The 19,569-nt window shown below is 34.4% G+C and overlaps 1 protein-coding gene across 7 annotated transcripts in view; it reads left to right on the forward strand.

The window, feature by feature from the left end:
- The first annotated feature begins 8,030 nt into the window (after positions 1 to 8,030).
- LOC149530822 (uncharacterized) overlaps positions 8,031 to 19,569 on the forward strand; it is a 116,212-nt gene continuing 104,673 nt past the window's right edge. For 5 of the 7 annotated variants that reach the window (XR_016358860.1, XR_016358858.1, XR_016358859.1 and 2 more), the window contains exon 1: positions 8,031 to 9,367. Coding sequence is in view for 3 of the 7 variants with exons in the window: in XM_089810443.1 (XP_089666569.1) it covers positions 8,412 to 9,367 (956 nt within the window). In the remaining 4 variants the exon portion in view is untranslated. Of the gene's footprint in view, positions 9,368 to 10,890; positions 11,313 to 11,581; positions 11,795 to 19,569 lie in introns of those variants that run through there. The other 2 variants (XR_016358857.1, XM_089810444.1) reach the window with 2 other exon arrangements.

A 19,569-nucleotide genomic window follows, 5' to 3' on the forward strand; every position in this document is an offset into this window, starting at 1 on the left:
AGCATAGATGTTTTGTGAGTTGTCCTTGTCAATCAGATAACTCCATGAATCTTGAGTGTGTGCATCAGCACTCACAATGGGTGTTGGCTTCACTGATTTTAAATCTCTAAGAAATTTATGCCAAGAAAATTTGTTTTCAAACAGATGAATGTAGTCGTATTTTCCATATGTGATTTTCTATTCTCTCGAGATAGAGTTATCAAGAACAAGGTATTTGTCTAGTCCTATATTTGGTCATCTCGATCAAATGTCTGACCATAGTTTTGGAATCTGTAATTATATTACTCCTTAAATCAATTTGAATTAATTTAAATTCAATATGCAATTTTAGTTTACAAATTGTGTTCTTTGTTCAGGATTAGGTTCTTTATTCCAAGATTACTATGGAAACTCATGAAATGTAATGAGTGCAAATGTGCATTATAAATCAGAACATTAGTATCAATGATGATTCTTATGATTTTGAATTAGATGTGTTGTGGAAATCCTGCATATAAGATGGAGGATTGTGAGTTCTTCTGATAAAGTTTCTTCTTTATCTCTCATTGAAGTCCAACACCTTTGTAGAGACAAGGAAGCAACATTTCAATAGAATGTCCCAAAGATGTGCCACCTGTGAAATGCACATCATAATGGCCAACTCTTCAAATGTAGAATCGTGGGTGATACACAATATTTGGTTGAGAGGAAGATGCAAAGTCGTGTCATCTGATATAACGCTTTATCTACCTGTATGCTAACTGTGGAACAATACACATGATATAGGAGTTGTTAGGCTTGGTGCCCCAAATAGAATCCATCTTGAGGAATTCCATGGAAATTTGAACTACAGCAGTAGAGCAAAATGTCAATCTTCAAGGGAAGTCAATGAGATTGAAAGCTAAAATTGGAGTAGATGATGACAATGCCCTAACTGTGCAATATGTGGATATTTCACCCTAAACCAGATAGCTAACACTCCAAACAGATTTAAAATATACACATAAAATGAAGAGGGTTTCATCACTGAAATTTTCAATTCAGAAGATAAATTTAGTAGAACACATTTACTTCTACCATAAGATCCTCCAAACACAATTATTAGTGATTCCCCTGCTGCCAAATTATTTTTGAGATCTGTGGTCAATATAGAAAAATCTATGTAAATTTGAGAGGCATTGAATTGTATGCTACATCTTGACTCCAATATGGCATCATTTTACCATAGTAACAATGTTGAATTTAAACCCATTCGAATCTTCTCTTCCTAATCAAAGAAAGACATAACTAGTTAGATCTCCACAATTTAACCTCACAAATAAAGTAAATGTTTTGCAAGTGTAGGTCTATTTAAAAAAACATTCTCCATCTTAACATACAATTGTTTTGTTTGCCTCAATCTTTGATTTGTTTGAGTGACCCGTATGGTCAGAAATTATCATGTGTCTATTTTTATATGCACAATTGTCTAATTTAAAAACTTTTCTAGCTTTTTGACCATATCTCTCCCCCTAATGTACATTGGAATTTTTAGCAGCATCCATTTAAAGTATCAGTTGTTCATAATGGGTCTTTCTTTGCTCATAGCTACTAAAGAACCCCTTATAGATTCTTTAAAATTGGAGCATGCAGGCCTATCATCTTCTTCTAAATGCACACTTAAACTAGTGTTAGCATCAAGATTACACCACATACAAGATAGAGAAACAACAATTCACATATCATTTTGATTCAACTAAATTCTTCCAGAGCCTCAAAGTTCAAATCACATCTACATTTGGAATACATTTAAATCACCTAAAGGCCACTCTTCCAGTGGATGAGGTACTTATTTAGACTCATTAATGCTAAAGACCTTAAGTGATGGCTCTATTTTTGTGTTTCTCCCAAGTCTCAAATGATGAATTGATGAAACATGTTGCACGAGTGTGTGGTTACACATGAGAACATTAATAGAAGGTGCTTCAAAAACATACTTTGAACCTTTGACGATCAAATAAAACATTGTAACTCGTATCACCTCAAAATTATGAGAATTAGGATGTTTAAGCCTAACCTGCAAAAATATCTTTATAAGCCAAAGGAAAACTTGATTTTGAAAATGAAATATGCCACAACCAAAGTTGAACATCAAGAAAATATAGATTAATAGATAACCACAAAAGGTAGAATTATGTCAAGTTAGAAAATGTTTGTCAAATGATGGTAAATCGGTACAAGACCTATACCCTAATCTTGCAATAAGCTATTGGTTAGATATGATTGTAACCTTGATAAATGATTTATTGCATAAAGTATTTTGTGAAATCATCTTTGGCAAAAAGTTAATGCAAAATCGAATAATATATTTGCATTGAAACTACTAAAGTGCTCACCATTTCCAATCATTATTTCAAAAGAAAATTCAACATAACTATTGAAATTAGCAGAGAACATAATTGATCTACTATCTAAAGGATTATAACTATTAATATTTTTGAAGAAGTTAATAATAATATTTAGTAGTGACAATTTCAAATTATTTAGTTTGTCTTATTTATTAAAAAAGTCTATAACTAAAATCAATATACTATACTATAAATATCTAGAGAAATTATTCTTTCTTTGTTTTTTTATTTAGTTATAATAATAGTTAATAGTGATATTAGCTAATTAATTAAATCTTTGTTTTGTTTTTCAAATAAGTCTATAACTAACATCATCATACTATTGATAAGTAGGAGATAATTTCCACAGCAAGTCAAATTGTGATATTTCTATCAGGATTTAACTATGTGATTTTGAGTCAAACTCGTTAACCCATGTTTCATGAGTAGTGATTCAACATGAATCCATCTCTCATGAGAATAAATGGAACACTTAGCACTCATTGGGATCTAGGTGATGCTCACAAGGGTGAAGCACTAGAACTTCCCGGGAGGTCACCCATCCCAGTACTGCTCTAACCTGAGTGCACTTGGTGAAGGTTTTGCAAATGGGGTTGCAAGCTTTGGGTTTAACCATTGAGGAAACTCCGTAGTTAAGCACGTTCAAGCTAGAATAGTACTAGGATGTGTGACCTCTTAGGAAGTTTCAATGCCTCACCCCTGTGAGCACCACCTAGATCCAATGAGTGCTAAGTGTTCCATTTATTCTCATGAGAGATGGATTCATGTTGAATCACTACTCATGAAACATGGGTCAACGACTTTGACTCAAAATCAAATAGTTAAATCCTGATATCAATATCAGAATCATCATACTATGCTGTAACAGATATAGATATAAGTGTCTTGTCTTCACTATATTATAGATCATAGACATGTTTAAAATATATTCCCTTATTTCATGAATAGTGCAAATCTTACATTTAATTAATACATGATAACCTTTCTAATAATTTTTTGCATACTTTTTGTTACAAACATGTAAACCTTGATTTAGTTCTTTCATATTGGTGAGAAGACTATCAAGACAAGCTTTTAAAAAAAATGCCTTTTCATATATTCCTTTTGATCAACAACCCTAGATATTGATCTACACAATGCTTGAAATGAAGTTGCATACTATTTTCATATATATAAAACTATATTTGCAACTTAGCTATGATTTCTATGAGATTTGCACATTCACAAGTTTCATCCATATTCTTGAAATCTAAACACTTTTCATGAAATATAATTTACAAACTAATGGTGGGAAAACTTGTATCCCGTGTAATTATATGTCATTGTCATTGCTTCCATGTTAGGAGGACAATGAAAATCATCACAAGGAAAATATTAGAGAGATTAATCAAATTGTTGAGAGGTGATGAGCCATTTTTATGTATTAATAAACTTTGATGTATGGAAGTAGTGTTGAGAAGGGTAGCATGGTAGTTACTCCACATATCTATAAGTTAGATCACTTTGTTTGTTCACCATAACAAAAATCTAGATGACAACACCCTGACTTCCATTGAAAGCATTCCCTTGCACATATAACAATTTCCCAACACTCAATTGGATGAAGAGTTATTGCACTTTGGATTTTCCTTAAGGGGAACTCATGTGTGTTGGAGTAAACATCACGGTGAACTTTCTGATATGATTGACCATATAGGAACCCCTACTCTTTTCTTCACATTTAGTGTTGCAAATACTAAAGGGCTTGAATTACAATGATTCTTTCCAAATGGCCTTCCATCTATCATTTGAACCAAAAAAGAATGCACAAACATTATCAATAATCCACATACCACTTCCCTATTCTTGCATCAAAGGTTCATAATATTATGTGAAGAAGTAATATAAATATTTTATTGTGTGACACATAAGGATTATGACATATACATGGGTTCATTTGGATTCCCGATGCACTTGACATGGACAAACTCAAATGGCATAATCATGAGAAAGTAGAAAAAAATGATGTCATTCTTTGATAAATATGTGAATGCATGAAATCCTTGCACTCTATCTCGTAGAAACAACACACGACATCAATCTTTGCATGAAGATTGTTTCTTGTTGGAAACAACTTCTACCTTCTTTGGAGACATGCATGTTGGCTATGAGGAATTGATCATTTGTGTCCAATGACATGCACAATGTGCTTATGCAAATGAGGTCCTATTTTAGAATGTCTCTACAAAGCCCCTTGGTCTAAAAGTGCTAGCTCATCCCCAGTCTACGATGAGTTTGGAGAAAAATGTATGCTCCAACATGGAATGATAGGTTGAATGTACACAACCAATATATGATTTTAATATGGAGAGAAAATATGGATTTCCAACCAGTTGTATAAAAAATGCATGTCCTTAAATATATAACAAAATACACATTAAAAGGCAAGAAGGAAATTAGAGAGTTGTATTGATATGCTAGTGTGCACGTGCAAACAACAAATAAGTGAAGACCACACAATATTAACATATCATAGATTTATGTATGATATTATTGCAGATCATGATATTGGTAGGCATGAGACGTTCAATGTGCTACAAAAATTATGACTTGTTGTTTGAAGTCGCTATTTTATAACACTAAATGTTGGACGTAAAATTCTCCATCAGATTAACAAAAATCCAGGTGATAATACATTACTTGTGAACTATCTACAATCCTACATACAATGACCCATTGAGATGGAACAAATGCCATTAATTAAAACTGCTAGATCATTTTCATTTTTAGCTACTCGCAAAAGGTGCAAGTAGAAAGCTAGAAAACATAAGGCAATTGTCAATGTTTCCCTTGTATCTATAGTATTCCTAATGAGGAATCTAAACAATTCAAGATGTTTTGTTGGTGTGAGATTCTTTTATACAAGCATTACTATAGCATCTCTATAGATATTGGTCTAAATAAAGATGACATTATTACAAATTGGAAACAAATGAAATTAAATAACTACCATATTTGGCATGTGGACTGCCTGGTAGATACAGAGGTTGACCATGAAGAGGGTTTAGATGATACAAGTGAAGTTGATGCAAGACATATAAATGAAATAAATGAATGGGAGTTGCTATCACGAATGGGGCTTGCTGGTGATGAGAACTTGGATGCCCTTGAAATGCTTGGTTGAGGTGACTTTGATAATATCAAAAAATGAGATGAATGTTCTATACCTCCACATTTGCACAACACTACAAAGCATGTTGAAAGTACAAACAAGACATCTCAAAGAGATGACCACTCCATATGACAAGAGCACACTCCACTATATTCATTATCTACCAAATAATAACTAGCACTTACCTCTATTAAAAAGCATTATAATGATATTTCTGATATGATCAACAAAAAATGTGCTTTAGAGGTACACCTATATTCTTGTTGGTGACTTAGCACAACTACCCAATGTCATGGATAAACTAATATATGCATCGCAGTCAAATATTAAATACCTTTGGGAGAAATTCACAACAATTATCACATTGACAACCATATTTCGCCAACAAGGTGACACTCAAACTTGAATTAAACTTTCATCACATGTTGCAAAATATATATATGCACAATGTAGAATCAATTGAACAAGATTGAGAATTCCTAATGCAACATACAAATAAAACACTACGTGTTTCTGAACAATTTGTATTTGACCAAACAATGCACCTTTACTCTACAAACAATTTAGTCGAGTTACACAATAGAAAAATGCTTAAATTATTCATTATTCCCATTGCACTTAGTATTGCAGTAAAAACACACATACAACCAAACCTTGATAATAATGTTGATTGACTTCCAAAAGAAATATTTTTATGTAAAGGCCAACAAACAATATTAATAATAAACATTTGGACTCAAATGGGCCTTGTAAATGGATCACTTGGGGAGGTGGTAGATATTGTGTATATACCAAGTTGTAAACCCTTAGAACTACCTATATATGTGGTTGTCCAACTTCATAATTACAATGACCCACTTTGGGACCAAGATGACCCAAACCATTTACCTATAACACCTATAACCTTTGGGTAATCATAGGCAAATACCACTATCTATATCATGGGCACTCACTATGCATAAATTCCAAGGATTGACACTTTAGAAAATGATAATTGATATTGGTACAATGGAATGACAAGGTTTTATTGTTACAACTATATCAAGAATTAAATCACTAGACAACTCGTCTATCCTCTCAGCAGCATCTTTGATCTATTCAATTTTAGAAGAGGCCCTGGCATACATTTTATTTGTAGTGGCCTTGGTCCTTCTTCCCATACCTTATTTATTGTTAACCATAGGTCTAGGGTTATCAACAACTGTGACAATGGCTTTCTCCCCCAGACTGCCCTCCATCTTAGTGATCAAAATCTTCATATGTTCATTTGAGGCTTTGCGAAAAAATTTAGCTCTGTCTAGCTAATCTCCTAGGGGTACCTTCAATACTATTGGACTTTGTTTTCCAACTCCATCATCTGGGCTTCCATTCTATAGAAGGTGGCCAAATTAATTAAGGAGCCAATGGAGGTGTTATCCAAGTTAGCTACATCCTAGTTCTTATTCCCACTAACCCGCTCCTCAACACTTGTCATCCTGTCCTTCAAGTCTAGAATCTGATGAAAAATCTATTTTATTAACCTAAATCCATCAAGAAGGTTGTTCTTGGAATTGTTGAAAAGGTTAATGTTTTCCTCCTTCCTCCTATCCGTAATGTATAAAGTTGGTGTGTTATAGGTATGGTAAAAAGATGCATCTTGCGACGATGTGATGTAGTTTACTAATTTATATCTATTTTCATATATCCAATGTCAAATATTAATGTTGGTGTTTACCATATTTCTATTGTGTCTAATTTGTATTACATTGTGGGTATCTATTATGTTTATGTTGAATGAAACTGATTATTTATTTAAATATGTGTTTTGTAGAGAAATATTGGTAGCATGTTTTATGTACACAACTTGAATTATAAATATGTTAATTGTAACCTAATGAAACTTGGCAATCTTTAACGACAAATTGGAACATCCTTCTAACCTTTCACAAAACTAAGTAAGAACTTCTTAAAGAACCTACTTGATGAAACTAAAAGGGATGTCAAACTGAATGGTACAAACTTTATGCAAATTCTGTGGAGGGACCACCGTTCATCCAAATTGTTAATTAATAAAAAATGAAGGAAAATAATTGTATTATGATTTATTTTGTTTTTTAAATTATTTAAAAAAATCTCGTGAACATGCAAATTATGACCAAGCAATTAAAAAAAATCCATGATAACAACTAAAGGTTTCCTCATTGTGACAATGGACGAGCTCGCTCATCCAAATAAGAAGCCACTCTAAACAAGACTCTTTAGACTTTGATTATAAAGTAACCCACAAATGTATAATTTTCAAATATTGTGATTTTTATCTTGGATTTGTACTTTGATCTTCTACATTTCTCATATAGATTTAAGAAAATGAATTTAACTATGCTGAATTTAATAATTAACTATGTCAAATTAAAAATATTTAACTTATTTTTTTTGATGTTTATATTCCTTTCATGTTGTTTTAAATATCCGACAAAAAAATATACGCAAAGAACCATCTTATAGACTTACACCACTATCAGCATACCTCTTGCTCCATCGGATGAAGGTGCTAGTTTAACTAGAATTAGACGCAAAAAACCACGGTGGTTTCCATACGAAGTTGCACACCCAGCAAATTTCCCCCGTAGAGAGAGGAAGCAACTCTCGTTGCATTGTTCGATATTTCTAAAATGTTTTAGAGCACGAGTTATTCAACTAAAAAAATTAGGGTTTCAAAAAACAGGTAGTCTAGACCAGCACCTTCGTCAATGCAAATGCTTCAAATTGTCCAGCTGTTTATATGTTTTCTACTAAGCAAGTTTAGATTTTACAGTAGGCTAAAGACGAAGAAGGGTTCAGTCTTCATATATCAGTATTTACAGATTTAAAATAAGTATCCATTTTATTTTTTATTGGGTTTATCCTTGATCAAAATGCGGTTGGTTAGGGGTTCGATTCTTTCCTCCGAAGCATGTTCAACTTCCAAGGCGGCTCGTATTCTACGACGCTTTATGTGCAGCGATGGAGCAACCGATGATTCTATCAGGAGCTTTCTAACGAATGCTGCTCGCTCTTTGGAGTCTATGGGAGAAGGTGCACACTCAAGCCTTAAGAAATCCAAAAAGAAAAATAGGATATTTGAATCTTATGCCGCCACTGATTCCGAAAACCCTAATGAGGGTTTATCAGGATCAGGACAGGGGCAGGAACCCCAAACTCAACCAAGTGCCTTCAAAACACCTGTTACAGAAGATGGGAAACACATGAAAAAGAGAGAAAAATCTTCTAAACATTATGTTGATAGTAATCCAAATGATACAGAAGAGGTGAATGCGACAGAGCAAGAAACTAAGGATAATAAACATGCTAGAAAGTCCACCAAAAAAAGAAAGTATGAAGAAGATGATGCCGGACGACTGGAAAAGATAGACTTCGATCCATACGCCACACCTACTGTTCAGAAGAAGCTTGAAAATGCGCCAATGACAAATGGTTTTCGTGTAGGTGATGGTATGTTAACTTCAGCAGCACTGAATCAATGTGGCAGTGAGACTAGTGGGCAATTAGAGAAGAAAAAGAGAAAAAAGGAAAAGAAACATCAGCACAGTGAAAATCATGACGGAGTTTTAAGAAATATGCAGGAAAAAACGGATTTGGAGTTCAAAGAGACGCATTCCACACATAAAAAATCGAGAAAGCCAAGGTCTTCTGATCGCCTGGATGACGATAATGGTAATATATTGGTATTATCAAGCTCTAGAAAATCAGAACAAGGGAAGCTTCCTGTCAATAAGGGTGACGATCATTACAGCAGAAAATCTGCAGAAGCTGCAATTGAAGAGCAACAATCTTATTCCATCAATAAAAAGAAGAAGGACAAAACTCTAATGTAAGACTATTGTGTTCTTTTAGGGGTCGGGAAAGTGAGTTTATTTTTTGCTAAGATTTGCAGGGCTTCTTTGATCTTATTCCTCAAATGGATATTTGTAAAAAATTTGCAATCCCTGTTAAAGATGTTGATTCGGTCGTTCATATCCTAAGGTTCATTGCCTTTTGAAACAAAGAATAGTTTGTGTGGTTTCAAAATGGATGGCAAGTATTTCAGTTTTGATCATCTGTAGGGCATTTGTGCTTTGCTGTGCTGAACGGCTTGCACACATTTGTTATCCATTTTTGTATCTTTATATTATGAAAACATTATAAGAGATGCCTCGTTGTTAAGCTTTTGCATTTTTTTCTCAAATATTATGTCTTGTTGATTTATCTGAACTGATGTCTTGAAGTTCGTTGCTCACATCAGTTCACTATTAAGTTTTCAATCACCTTGTATGTTAATAAATCAGGAACAACAGTGAGCTTATTTTTTGCTAAGATTTAATCAATCACAGTGGCATTGACTTTATCAATCACAGTTTAATTGATTGATTTCAGTGAACTCCAGGATGAACATTTAGTGATACCGAGGAGCCCTTTTATCAAACTTGATCAACCATCAGTGCTTATTCCAGGAACAATGATTAGTCGTGCCAAGAAGCCTCAGAATTTTACATTCAACATATTGATTTATCATTGAGATAACTTAACCCTATATGCAACAGTGTTATTATCCTTGAAAGATGCTTGTTCTGTAGTCCATGCTTTGAACTGAGTATATCTATAAGAGTAAGTAATAGGAAATACACTCTACACTTGTTATACAGAGCTCATGAGTTATGGATGATCTTAATAATTTGTGTGATGCGGGGCTTTTGAGTATATGATTCCAGGGAATGGAATGAAGTAGCATGGACAAACATGTGGCCTTTTATATTATAAATCATTATAAATTTATAATCATTTCATTTTTGCACTTTGTTGTTGGTAGGATTGAGCATTGGTACAAATGTGTATGCGAGAACTCGGGAAGGACTTTTATATATTTTAAATTTTTTATGAAACTCATTTTCATCATGAACCACTTTGTGAATGGATTGACACACTTGTTGACATTTGTGAAGTTCATTTGATATTCCCGATCCAAAGACTGGTTTTTGAAGCCAGAATTCTTTGATCAACGATGTGTAAGTATTATGATGTGATCTTCATATGAACTAAACAATACAGTTTTATACCTGTCATTCTTAGGGTTTTATTACATACTAACTTTTTATGGTCTTCACAACTGAATTTTATTTTAATCTAATTACTTGTATTTATGATTTATTAGATTTCATTAATTTTTTTTAAATTTATCATTGCCAGTGGCTAACTAGCTGACTGATTTCCTATTACTTTTATTTATTTATAAATGAAAAAATAGAAAATCACACTGGCAATTATAAATTTAATTATTAAATTACGGAAAATGGTAATTCTGTCGGCTGGGTAGATGCTTCTGTTATCATTCACGTGTTCTGAAATTTTCGCGCACAGGAACCTTGGGACTGAATAAATGGCTAGATAACTCGGCTCGTTTTTTCCATTGGCCTAAATTGTGTAAAGCATAGAATGTTTATAAAAGGACCGCCTCTGTAATACAACCCCTTTTTTGGCACACAGATTTTGTGATACTTCAAAGATACCTTTTCTTGAAAGAATACAGCAAATTATTTATTGTTGAAACTGGCAGCGGATAGAAGAAAATCTTCTGCAAAATGCTCAGCAATATAAGATGATAAAGAGAACTTGATAGTCTTACTCTTAATTGAAAGGCAGCTTGGTATCACTGAAGCAGCACCAAGAAGAGACCATTTGCAGTCTGTAGACTGTTTGTCAACAAAGGTGGAGGTTTACATTCTAGCAGATCATGGATAATGGGTTCCCCCCCTTGCCACTTTTCAACCTGTTGCTTTTAGGTATCAAAATTACACCATGTTTTCAGTTAGTAACACGAGATTGCAGAAAAAATGATTTATTTTGTTTTTGGGATTTTCTAAAGAGCAGCTTCTGGATGTAATTCTGCCTCATAATTGTGTGATATAACTTATAAAAGCTTTCAAAAGCAAAAAGTAGTTGGTTTGGGCATTGAACTAATTGTCCCCGTGTGAAGTTCTTGTCTCTCATAAGTAGCACAAAATATTGGTTATGAACTTAGTGACTGATTCCAATGCGGATGCGAATGCAGGAAAGCAGGTGTGCAGATGCGCAGATTTCTTTTGGGGGATGCAAACACACACACACATACACACACAGTTATACTATGTATATGCAAGAAAATGAAAGAAATATACAAAATTAAAACATTTGATAACTTGTGACTTCACCAATACATATTCAAATATTCAATAAGATTATATAACATATCATATACGTCTATGCTCAGGATTCCAATACAAATCAGCAAATCATCACAATTACAAAATCAAAATATAGATCATCATCTCCAACTACTGCAAGTTCAAGATCATTTGAACCGAAAATGGTTCCACTTGCCCTAGATACACCATGTGTCATGATGTTATCAACATCATTGTCTGTGATTGTAGTAAGATATTGAATCGTTGCATCCAAGTTTGCACACTTAGGTTCTACATCCCAAGGCTTGGCCGCCCCTTCCTTGTAGTGATTCTCCTTACGTGACAAAAGGTGCAAGTTGGTATGTATGTAAACCAAGTCTTTATCTTTTTTAGAGTCCAATAGGTTACACTTCACTAAGTGGATAAAGGAGTATGTACTCCAATTCCGTTAGTAACAAAATAACTGTCAACCTAGTCAATGTTCACGATTACAAAATTAATTATTAAGGTAAACATAAAAATGAAAAACAATTTAAAGAATTGTAGAATACATGTGGTAAACAGAAAACAAATAAAATTTACTTGTGAGAGGATTTTGAGTGTGATGGGTTGTAGATGTTTAAACTGTTGATGGTAGAGACATGACCATGTGATAGCTCCCATGTCACACTAGTCCTTTATTGCAAGAGGACTAAGTTTTGCTCCTGAAGCAAATAACCCAAATTCTGTCTTAACTTTTTTGTGAGTGCCATCATCTAGGAAGAGTCTTGCAAAAGCTTTGTAGCACCCACTACCAACTTCTTCATGTGCATATAGTGCTACTCAATCTGGCATACCAAGTACTAAATCGCTATAGTACTTTGGAGATAAGGAATATGCAAGGAGGTGCAATGGGGTAGTCATCTTTTTTGAACGAGGATGAATGTTGATTCAAGTTGATTGTATAAGACTTTACGTTTTTTGGGGTCATCCTCGTGTTTGTATAGAAAGTTTTACCGTATCTACCACTCTCCATGCCATCATAGACATCCCCTAAACTAGGCTGATCTGAATCAGCAAAGTAGACTACAATCATGATATGGTCGTGAAATCTAATACCAATTGCACATGAGCCCACCAATTGTCATCCAAGATCGATGCCTTGACCTTTTGTGCCCTGATCTGTAAATTAGGATTTACAAGCTTTATAACTTAATCCAAAATATAGATTTAATCCCTGATTCAGGCAATAATTGAGTGGTATGTACTTTAAACCGTTGAAATTACAAGAAGATTAAAGCTTAAAACACTTAATTTAACAATGTGTTTAATTACATAAAATAATAAATAAATTCGAAGAGCTGAGAGAATAAGAAAGAGATTGATAACAGAGTTCGCCCTGTTAGGGCTACGTCTTCGGGTCTGCTTTATTAAATTTGCCAAGCAAATTTGCTTTGTTACAAATTCTAAGCTTTGAGCATTCACAGTCTCTCCTATGCACTTGAAGACAATACACAACTCCTTCGTGCTTACAAATTCTCTCACAAGGAAAAACTATTCCTTCCTTTCAAAAATTCTCTCTACAAAAATTCTCCAAGACGATTTTTTTCCCAAGCACTAATTGTTTTTCTAAAGGAAATAAGCACCTTTTATACATCATTTTTGCCATATTTGGTTGTAAACTAAATAACAAATTTCCAACCAAATATTTTAAAAATAAACTCCCCCCTTTCAAATATACGGCTTACATTAAACCATTAATATTCTTAATCTATAAAATATATTCTTCCCCTTATAATTTTGGCTCATATGAATCGAGCCTCACAAATAAGCCTTTCAAATATATTTTAAACTTCTTCATTGTCGGATCACCATGCAAAGAAATAACAAATAATATATTATGCACTATAAAATCCCGAGATTTATGCCTATTTTTGTGGGTGGTATTGGAAATAGCATGAGAATTGTTAGGATTCAAATATTGATTGTGTGGCTTTTAGACTTGTTAAACCCGCCAGTAGTGTTAGATTAACCACCACGTAGCATGGTGGTAGAGGGGTGCGCTTGTAATAGTAAGATTGCAAGTTCGAACCTCATTTTTAGCAATTAAACCCAGAAGACGTCTTGCACCTGCATGGAGACCGCTTGTAATAAGACAGATTGTGTTCCGTACATAGAGAGCGCGTTCTCGTCACCCAACACGGTAGCACATTTAGGTTCGGGCTTTCTCGCCGGCCCAGTAGGCGGGGGCTTTATCGAAGCCCTAACCTTAAAGTGAAATCACCTACCTTGGAGTGGTACTAATTGTATTATTTTTAATAGCCCACAATGACACATGTCATGATGATTGGAACATGCCATCTCACTATTTATGTCACGTCACATTGTTGACTAGGATGTTGATGTCATCATTACTTTCCTTTTTCTTCCAAGCTCAAATTGTCATATCGTCCACATACGGACTCCGTTTCTAATGAAACAAATAACGTTGGAAAGCTCTTGGCGAGCTCTTTAATTTGAAACCCATTGTTGACCACTTTTGAGATGGTTAAATTTCACCTCTTTTATTATGTCAATCTCTAGTTCGCCAGTTTGATCCAAACTTTGACCAAGCATAACTTTTCTCCACGACCTCTTTTCGATGTGATTCAAGTTGCGTCAAGGTCGTATTAACAAACTCTAGTGAATGATGTTGATTCTGTGAGACTTTGAGACTGTGACTTTTTTTAGGTTCTATGGGTCCACCTGGATCATTCCTCCCCATCGAGAAGCATTTGGACCTCCAAAAGTCTATTTTTACATAGAATGAAAGTGAGGGCATGTTCGCCTCACTTGTCCAGTATTACTTGTACAACCTGCTGGAATTCTAAATATCTTACTCATCATAAACACACACAAAAATGAGATAGCATTGTTGACACAATTAACCATACATCCACCAAGATTCATTGTTGCATCCATCACCTGCATAATACCAACTAGTAGAAAAAGAAGCAACAACACTGAATAAATTGATGAAAAAGGAAAAGTATCAACTCTCTAGATCTCCTGCATAGGAATACCATTACAAAATGAATCATTCAAACCCTCTTTTACCGTCACTGGTTGAAGACTTGATTCTGCTTGCACTTGATCCTCACTTGTTGTGGCAGACATGAGAGTTAGTCTACTGCTTGCATTTACAATCATTTTCAAATGCCCTGTATTTACAATTGATCCTTCATTCTTCATATGATGAGCCTTTACAATGTATTCAATCCCATCCTTAAACAAATGATACCTCTGATGCTCCTTGTAGAAGATAACTTTTCTATCATATAAGTATGGGCTACCCAACACAATCCCACATATGTCAAGTGGAACCACATCAAAATCAACCTCATCTATGTATTTGGATGTTATTGCAAATCTTAACTTACATTGCCTGGTTATTCACAATCGGTTATCATTGCACACCCAACCTAAAGGATAAGCTCTCTTGTGTGGCTTAGTTTCCAATCCCACTGTTTAACAACTTCCTCTGAAATTAAAACTTCCTCTGAAATTAAATTAACTTGGGATCCACTATCTATTAATGTGTCGATTTTAGTGTTCTTAGAAATCACCCTTATATGAAAAAGTTCACACCTTTTACTATCTTCAGAAACATCATGACTTTTGGAAGTAGAACATGAAACATTAGTGGTAGAATCAACAAAAGCTTTACCTTTTAAACCCACAACTGATATTTTTGTTTCATCATCAGAATCTAATCCAAGATCTTGAACACAGTTGTAGTCTTTTGCTTTCCTTTGTGATCCTTCGTAAACTTCTTTGGTTTCAATTCAGGATTTAGTTTCCAACACTTTGCATCTGCATGCCCTTTCTTCTGACAATGTGAACAAGTAGGCTTTTCACCTCCGTCTTTCCTCACAGTGGCTGCTTTCTTGCTCTTCTTGTGTCCTTCAGGAGGAATAAATTCCTTCTTTGAATTGAAACTTGTGTTTCCTCCACTTGCTTCAATATGGGTTGCTTGAACACACACTTCATCAAAGTTAGAAGGACTAAACATCAATATTGTATGTTTCAAATAAAAATGCATTCCACCTATATACTTTAACAAAGTATCTTGTGTTTAAAGAGGAATTCCAAGAGTTAATGCCTTCTTCCTAAACACCTGTGTATACTCTTGCACAGACTGTCCTTTACCTTGTTTCAAATTTTGCCAATCCGTAATGGCTTGTTGCATATGACCCAAAGGATAAAATTGTTTCTTCAAAGCAGAAGTAAATTCATACCAAGATGAAATGATTTTACCATTTGTAGCAAGAACATCCTGGATCTTATTCTCCCACCAGACTAATGCAGTACCTCCCATTCTGAGAGTAGCTAGTTGGATTCTAGAAGAATCATCCAAAATATTTTGAACCTTGCAGTACACTTCAATCTGCTTAAGCCAGTTATCTAGTTTTTTGGCATCCAATTTGCCACTATATATAGGCAAATCAAACTTCACATCAAGTTTTAACTAAGGTGTCTTCACATGTTTTTTTATAGAAGAAGTAAACAACTTAGAAGAAGAAGAAGAGGATGAAGAAGATGAAGAGGATGGAGATGGAGGTCAGGAGGGTCATTACCACCTTTTACTCCTTTGCTTTTTTCATCTTTGGATGAAGATTTAGCTTCTTCCTTCTTCCTAGCCTTGACCGCCTTTCTCAGTTGTCGTTCATGCTTCCCTTGAAGAAGAATGTCCACCAAAGCTTTCAACTCCACAAAAGATCTCTAGAAGGCTTCCGCGTCAAACTCGGAAAGTTTTTGTTGAGATGCCATGATTCGTGAAAAAGTTCTCTTTCCAATCTCTAGATTGAACTCTGCAAGTTCACCTTCTCCTTGTTTTAACTTCAACCTAGTTAACATTCACCACTTGCAATTTTCTGCAAAATAGGCTCTGATACAAATTTTATAACTTAATCCAAAATACAAATTTAATCCCTGATCCAAGCAGTAATTGCGTGGTATGTACTTTAAACCGTTGAAATTACAAGAAGATTAAAGCTACCGTTGAAATTACAAGAAGATTAAAGCTTAAAACACTGATTTTAACAATGTGTTTAATTACATAAAATAATAAATAAATTCGAAAAACTGAGAGAATAAGAAAGAGATTGATAACGGAGTTCGCCTTGTCAAGACTATGTCTCCAGGTCCGCTTCTCAATTTGGGGACCGCTTTATTAAATTTGCCAAGCAAATTTGCTTTGTTTCAAATTCCAAGCTTCGAGCATTCACAGTCTCTCCTACGCACTTGAAGACAATATACAACACCTTTGTGCTTACAAATTCTCTCACAAGGAATAACTATTCCTTCCTTTCAAAAATTCTTTGTACAAAAATTCTCTAAATGATTTTTTTCCCAAGCACTAATTGTTTTTACAAAGGAATTAAGCCCCTTTTATACATCAGTTTTACCATATTTGGTTGTAAACTAAATAACAAATTTACAACCAAATATATTAAAAATAAACTCCCCCTTTCAAATATATGGCTTACATTAAACCGTTAATATTCTTAATCTATAAAATATATTCTTCCCCTTATAATTTTGGCTCATATGAATCGAGCCTCACAAATAAGCCTTTCAAATATATTTTAAACTTCTTCATTGTCGGATCACCATGCAAAGAAATAACAAATACTATATTATGCACTATAAAATCGCAGAATTTATGCCTATCTTTGTGAGCGGTATTGGAAATAGCATGAGAATTGTTAAGATTCGAATCTTGATTGTGTGGCTTTTAGACTTGTTAAACCTGCCAGTAGTGTTAGATTAACACTTTGTGCATTAGCAATGCAAAGGCAGCCACGTAGCATGGTGGTAGAGGGGTGCGCTTGTAATAGTAAGGTTGCAAGTTCGAACCTCTTTTTTAGCAACCAAACTCTAACCTTATAGTGAAATTGCCTACCTTGGAGTGGTACTAATTGTATTATTTTTAATAGCTCACAATGACACATGTCATAAGATGATTGGAACATGCCATCTCACTATTTATGTCACGTCACATTGTTGATTAGGATGCTGATGTCATCATTACTTCCCTTTTTCTTCTAGGTTCAAATTGTTATAACTTCCACATATGAACTCCGTTTCTGATGAAATGAATGCCGTTGGAAAGCTCTTCAATTTGAAACCCATTATTGACCACTTTTGAGATGGTTAAATTTCACCTCTTTTATTATGTCAACCTCTAGTTCGCCAGTTTGACCCGAACTTTGACCAAGCATAACTTTTCTCCACAACCTCTTTTCGATGTGATTCAAGTTTCGCCAAGGTCGTATTAACGAACTCTAGTCAATGATGTTGATTCTGTGAGACTTTGAGACTGTGACTTTTTTTAGGTTCTCTGGATCCACCTGGATCATGCCCCCTCTAACTTTGAAGCCACATATACCCCTTTGGCTCAAAATAACCATTTGGCTTAGTGCCCCTTGCACCTTGACAAGTCATCTTATAACAAAAGTATGATATGTAAATCGGGTTTCAGCCACCTATGTAAGTTAATCATAACATGTCAATAAATATTAAGCAAAGTTAATACAATTTGATAATTGAACATGACATAAAATATATTCAAATTAAATAAATGAATGAAATTTACTAATTATAATTTACCTTCATCAACTCCAAATTGGAGAATGATTTGAATATGGATTGTGACATGTGGTGGTTCGTCACAAACATTTGTATCTCCTCTCTCTCTGGGTATATTTGCTTCACCCAATCTATTTGGGTGCCAATTTGTTGCATGACCAAGTTTAGGTAGTGTACAATGCAGGATGTCCAAAAATTATGGTCATACCAGCCCTCAACCAAAGCACTTGCACCCCTGCAGTTTTTGCATTTTCTATAATCATTTGAACTACATTCTCGCTACCCACCATCTTTATGGCCTCAATGAGAATTTTGGAAATGAATTGTGAATCTTCCACTTCCCCTTCACAATCAACTGCCTTAAAAAATATTTTCCCTTCGGGTGACACGGCAATCACATTAATCAATTGCCGGTTTCTCGTATCTTACTATCCATCTAAAACAATAGAAACTCTCAAAGTTTTCTATGAATTTCTAATTGGTTGGATAGCTTTACACACGCCTTCTCTTTTGCAATTAAGTAGTAGGCATCTTTTCATACCTGAGACTTGTGTAATCAGTTGGTGCTTTATTTATAGCTGCCACCATTTCCTTCCAATATGGTGATCTCACCAATTTGGAAGGTAGACCGTTGGCATAGAGGCATTGTGCAATGGCTTGATCAACAAGCTCTCTTGCCTCCATTTCAAATGTGGTGTCCAATGGTCTCTTTTGCGGGCAATAGTTTCTACTTCTTTCTCTTCCACTCTCAATAGGTACTTGCAAGAATGGGTGCTTGGAGGATACAATTAGTTCTGTGGGTAATTGCATTGTTTCCTTTGAGGATGGAGGTTGATAAAAACTTTGTTTTGATCTTTTTAACAATTTATCAGCAACTTTTTCTTCTTTTACAAATGAAGCTATTTGTGCATTAGACAATCCCCTCCCTTCTTGCCTTTACACGTTGAAAATCCTTTGCCTGTAGGGCCGATAAAATGAAGTTTGACCTGAGAATATGAGCTATTGAATGGTTTGCCTTTATTACTCTGACAATAATTACACTTCCAAATATATGAGCCACCTCCAAAAACTTGTGGCATTCTTGTGGTATTTCTCCATACATGAGGTCCTACATCAATTTTAAAACTATTGGCTCCTTGCCCTCCTACTGAACTTTGACCATCAGTGACAATCATTCTTGCACTATACAATATAATTTCTTGATATTCCTATAATAAGAACTTAAATAAATTTAAATTAGAAAAATTCTATGAACATCAAGCATACA

Source organism: Cupressus sempervirens, chromosome 11 (genome assembly GCF_028749045.1).
Source record: "Cupressus sempervirens isolate cs-2001-9-10 chromosome 11, ASM2874904v1, whole genome shotgun sequence".
In the NCBI taxonomy this organism is placed as follows: Eukaryota; Viridiplantae; Streptophyta; class Pinopsida; order Cupressales; family Cupressaceae; genus Cupressus; species Cupressus sempervirens.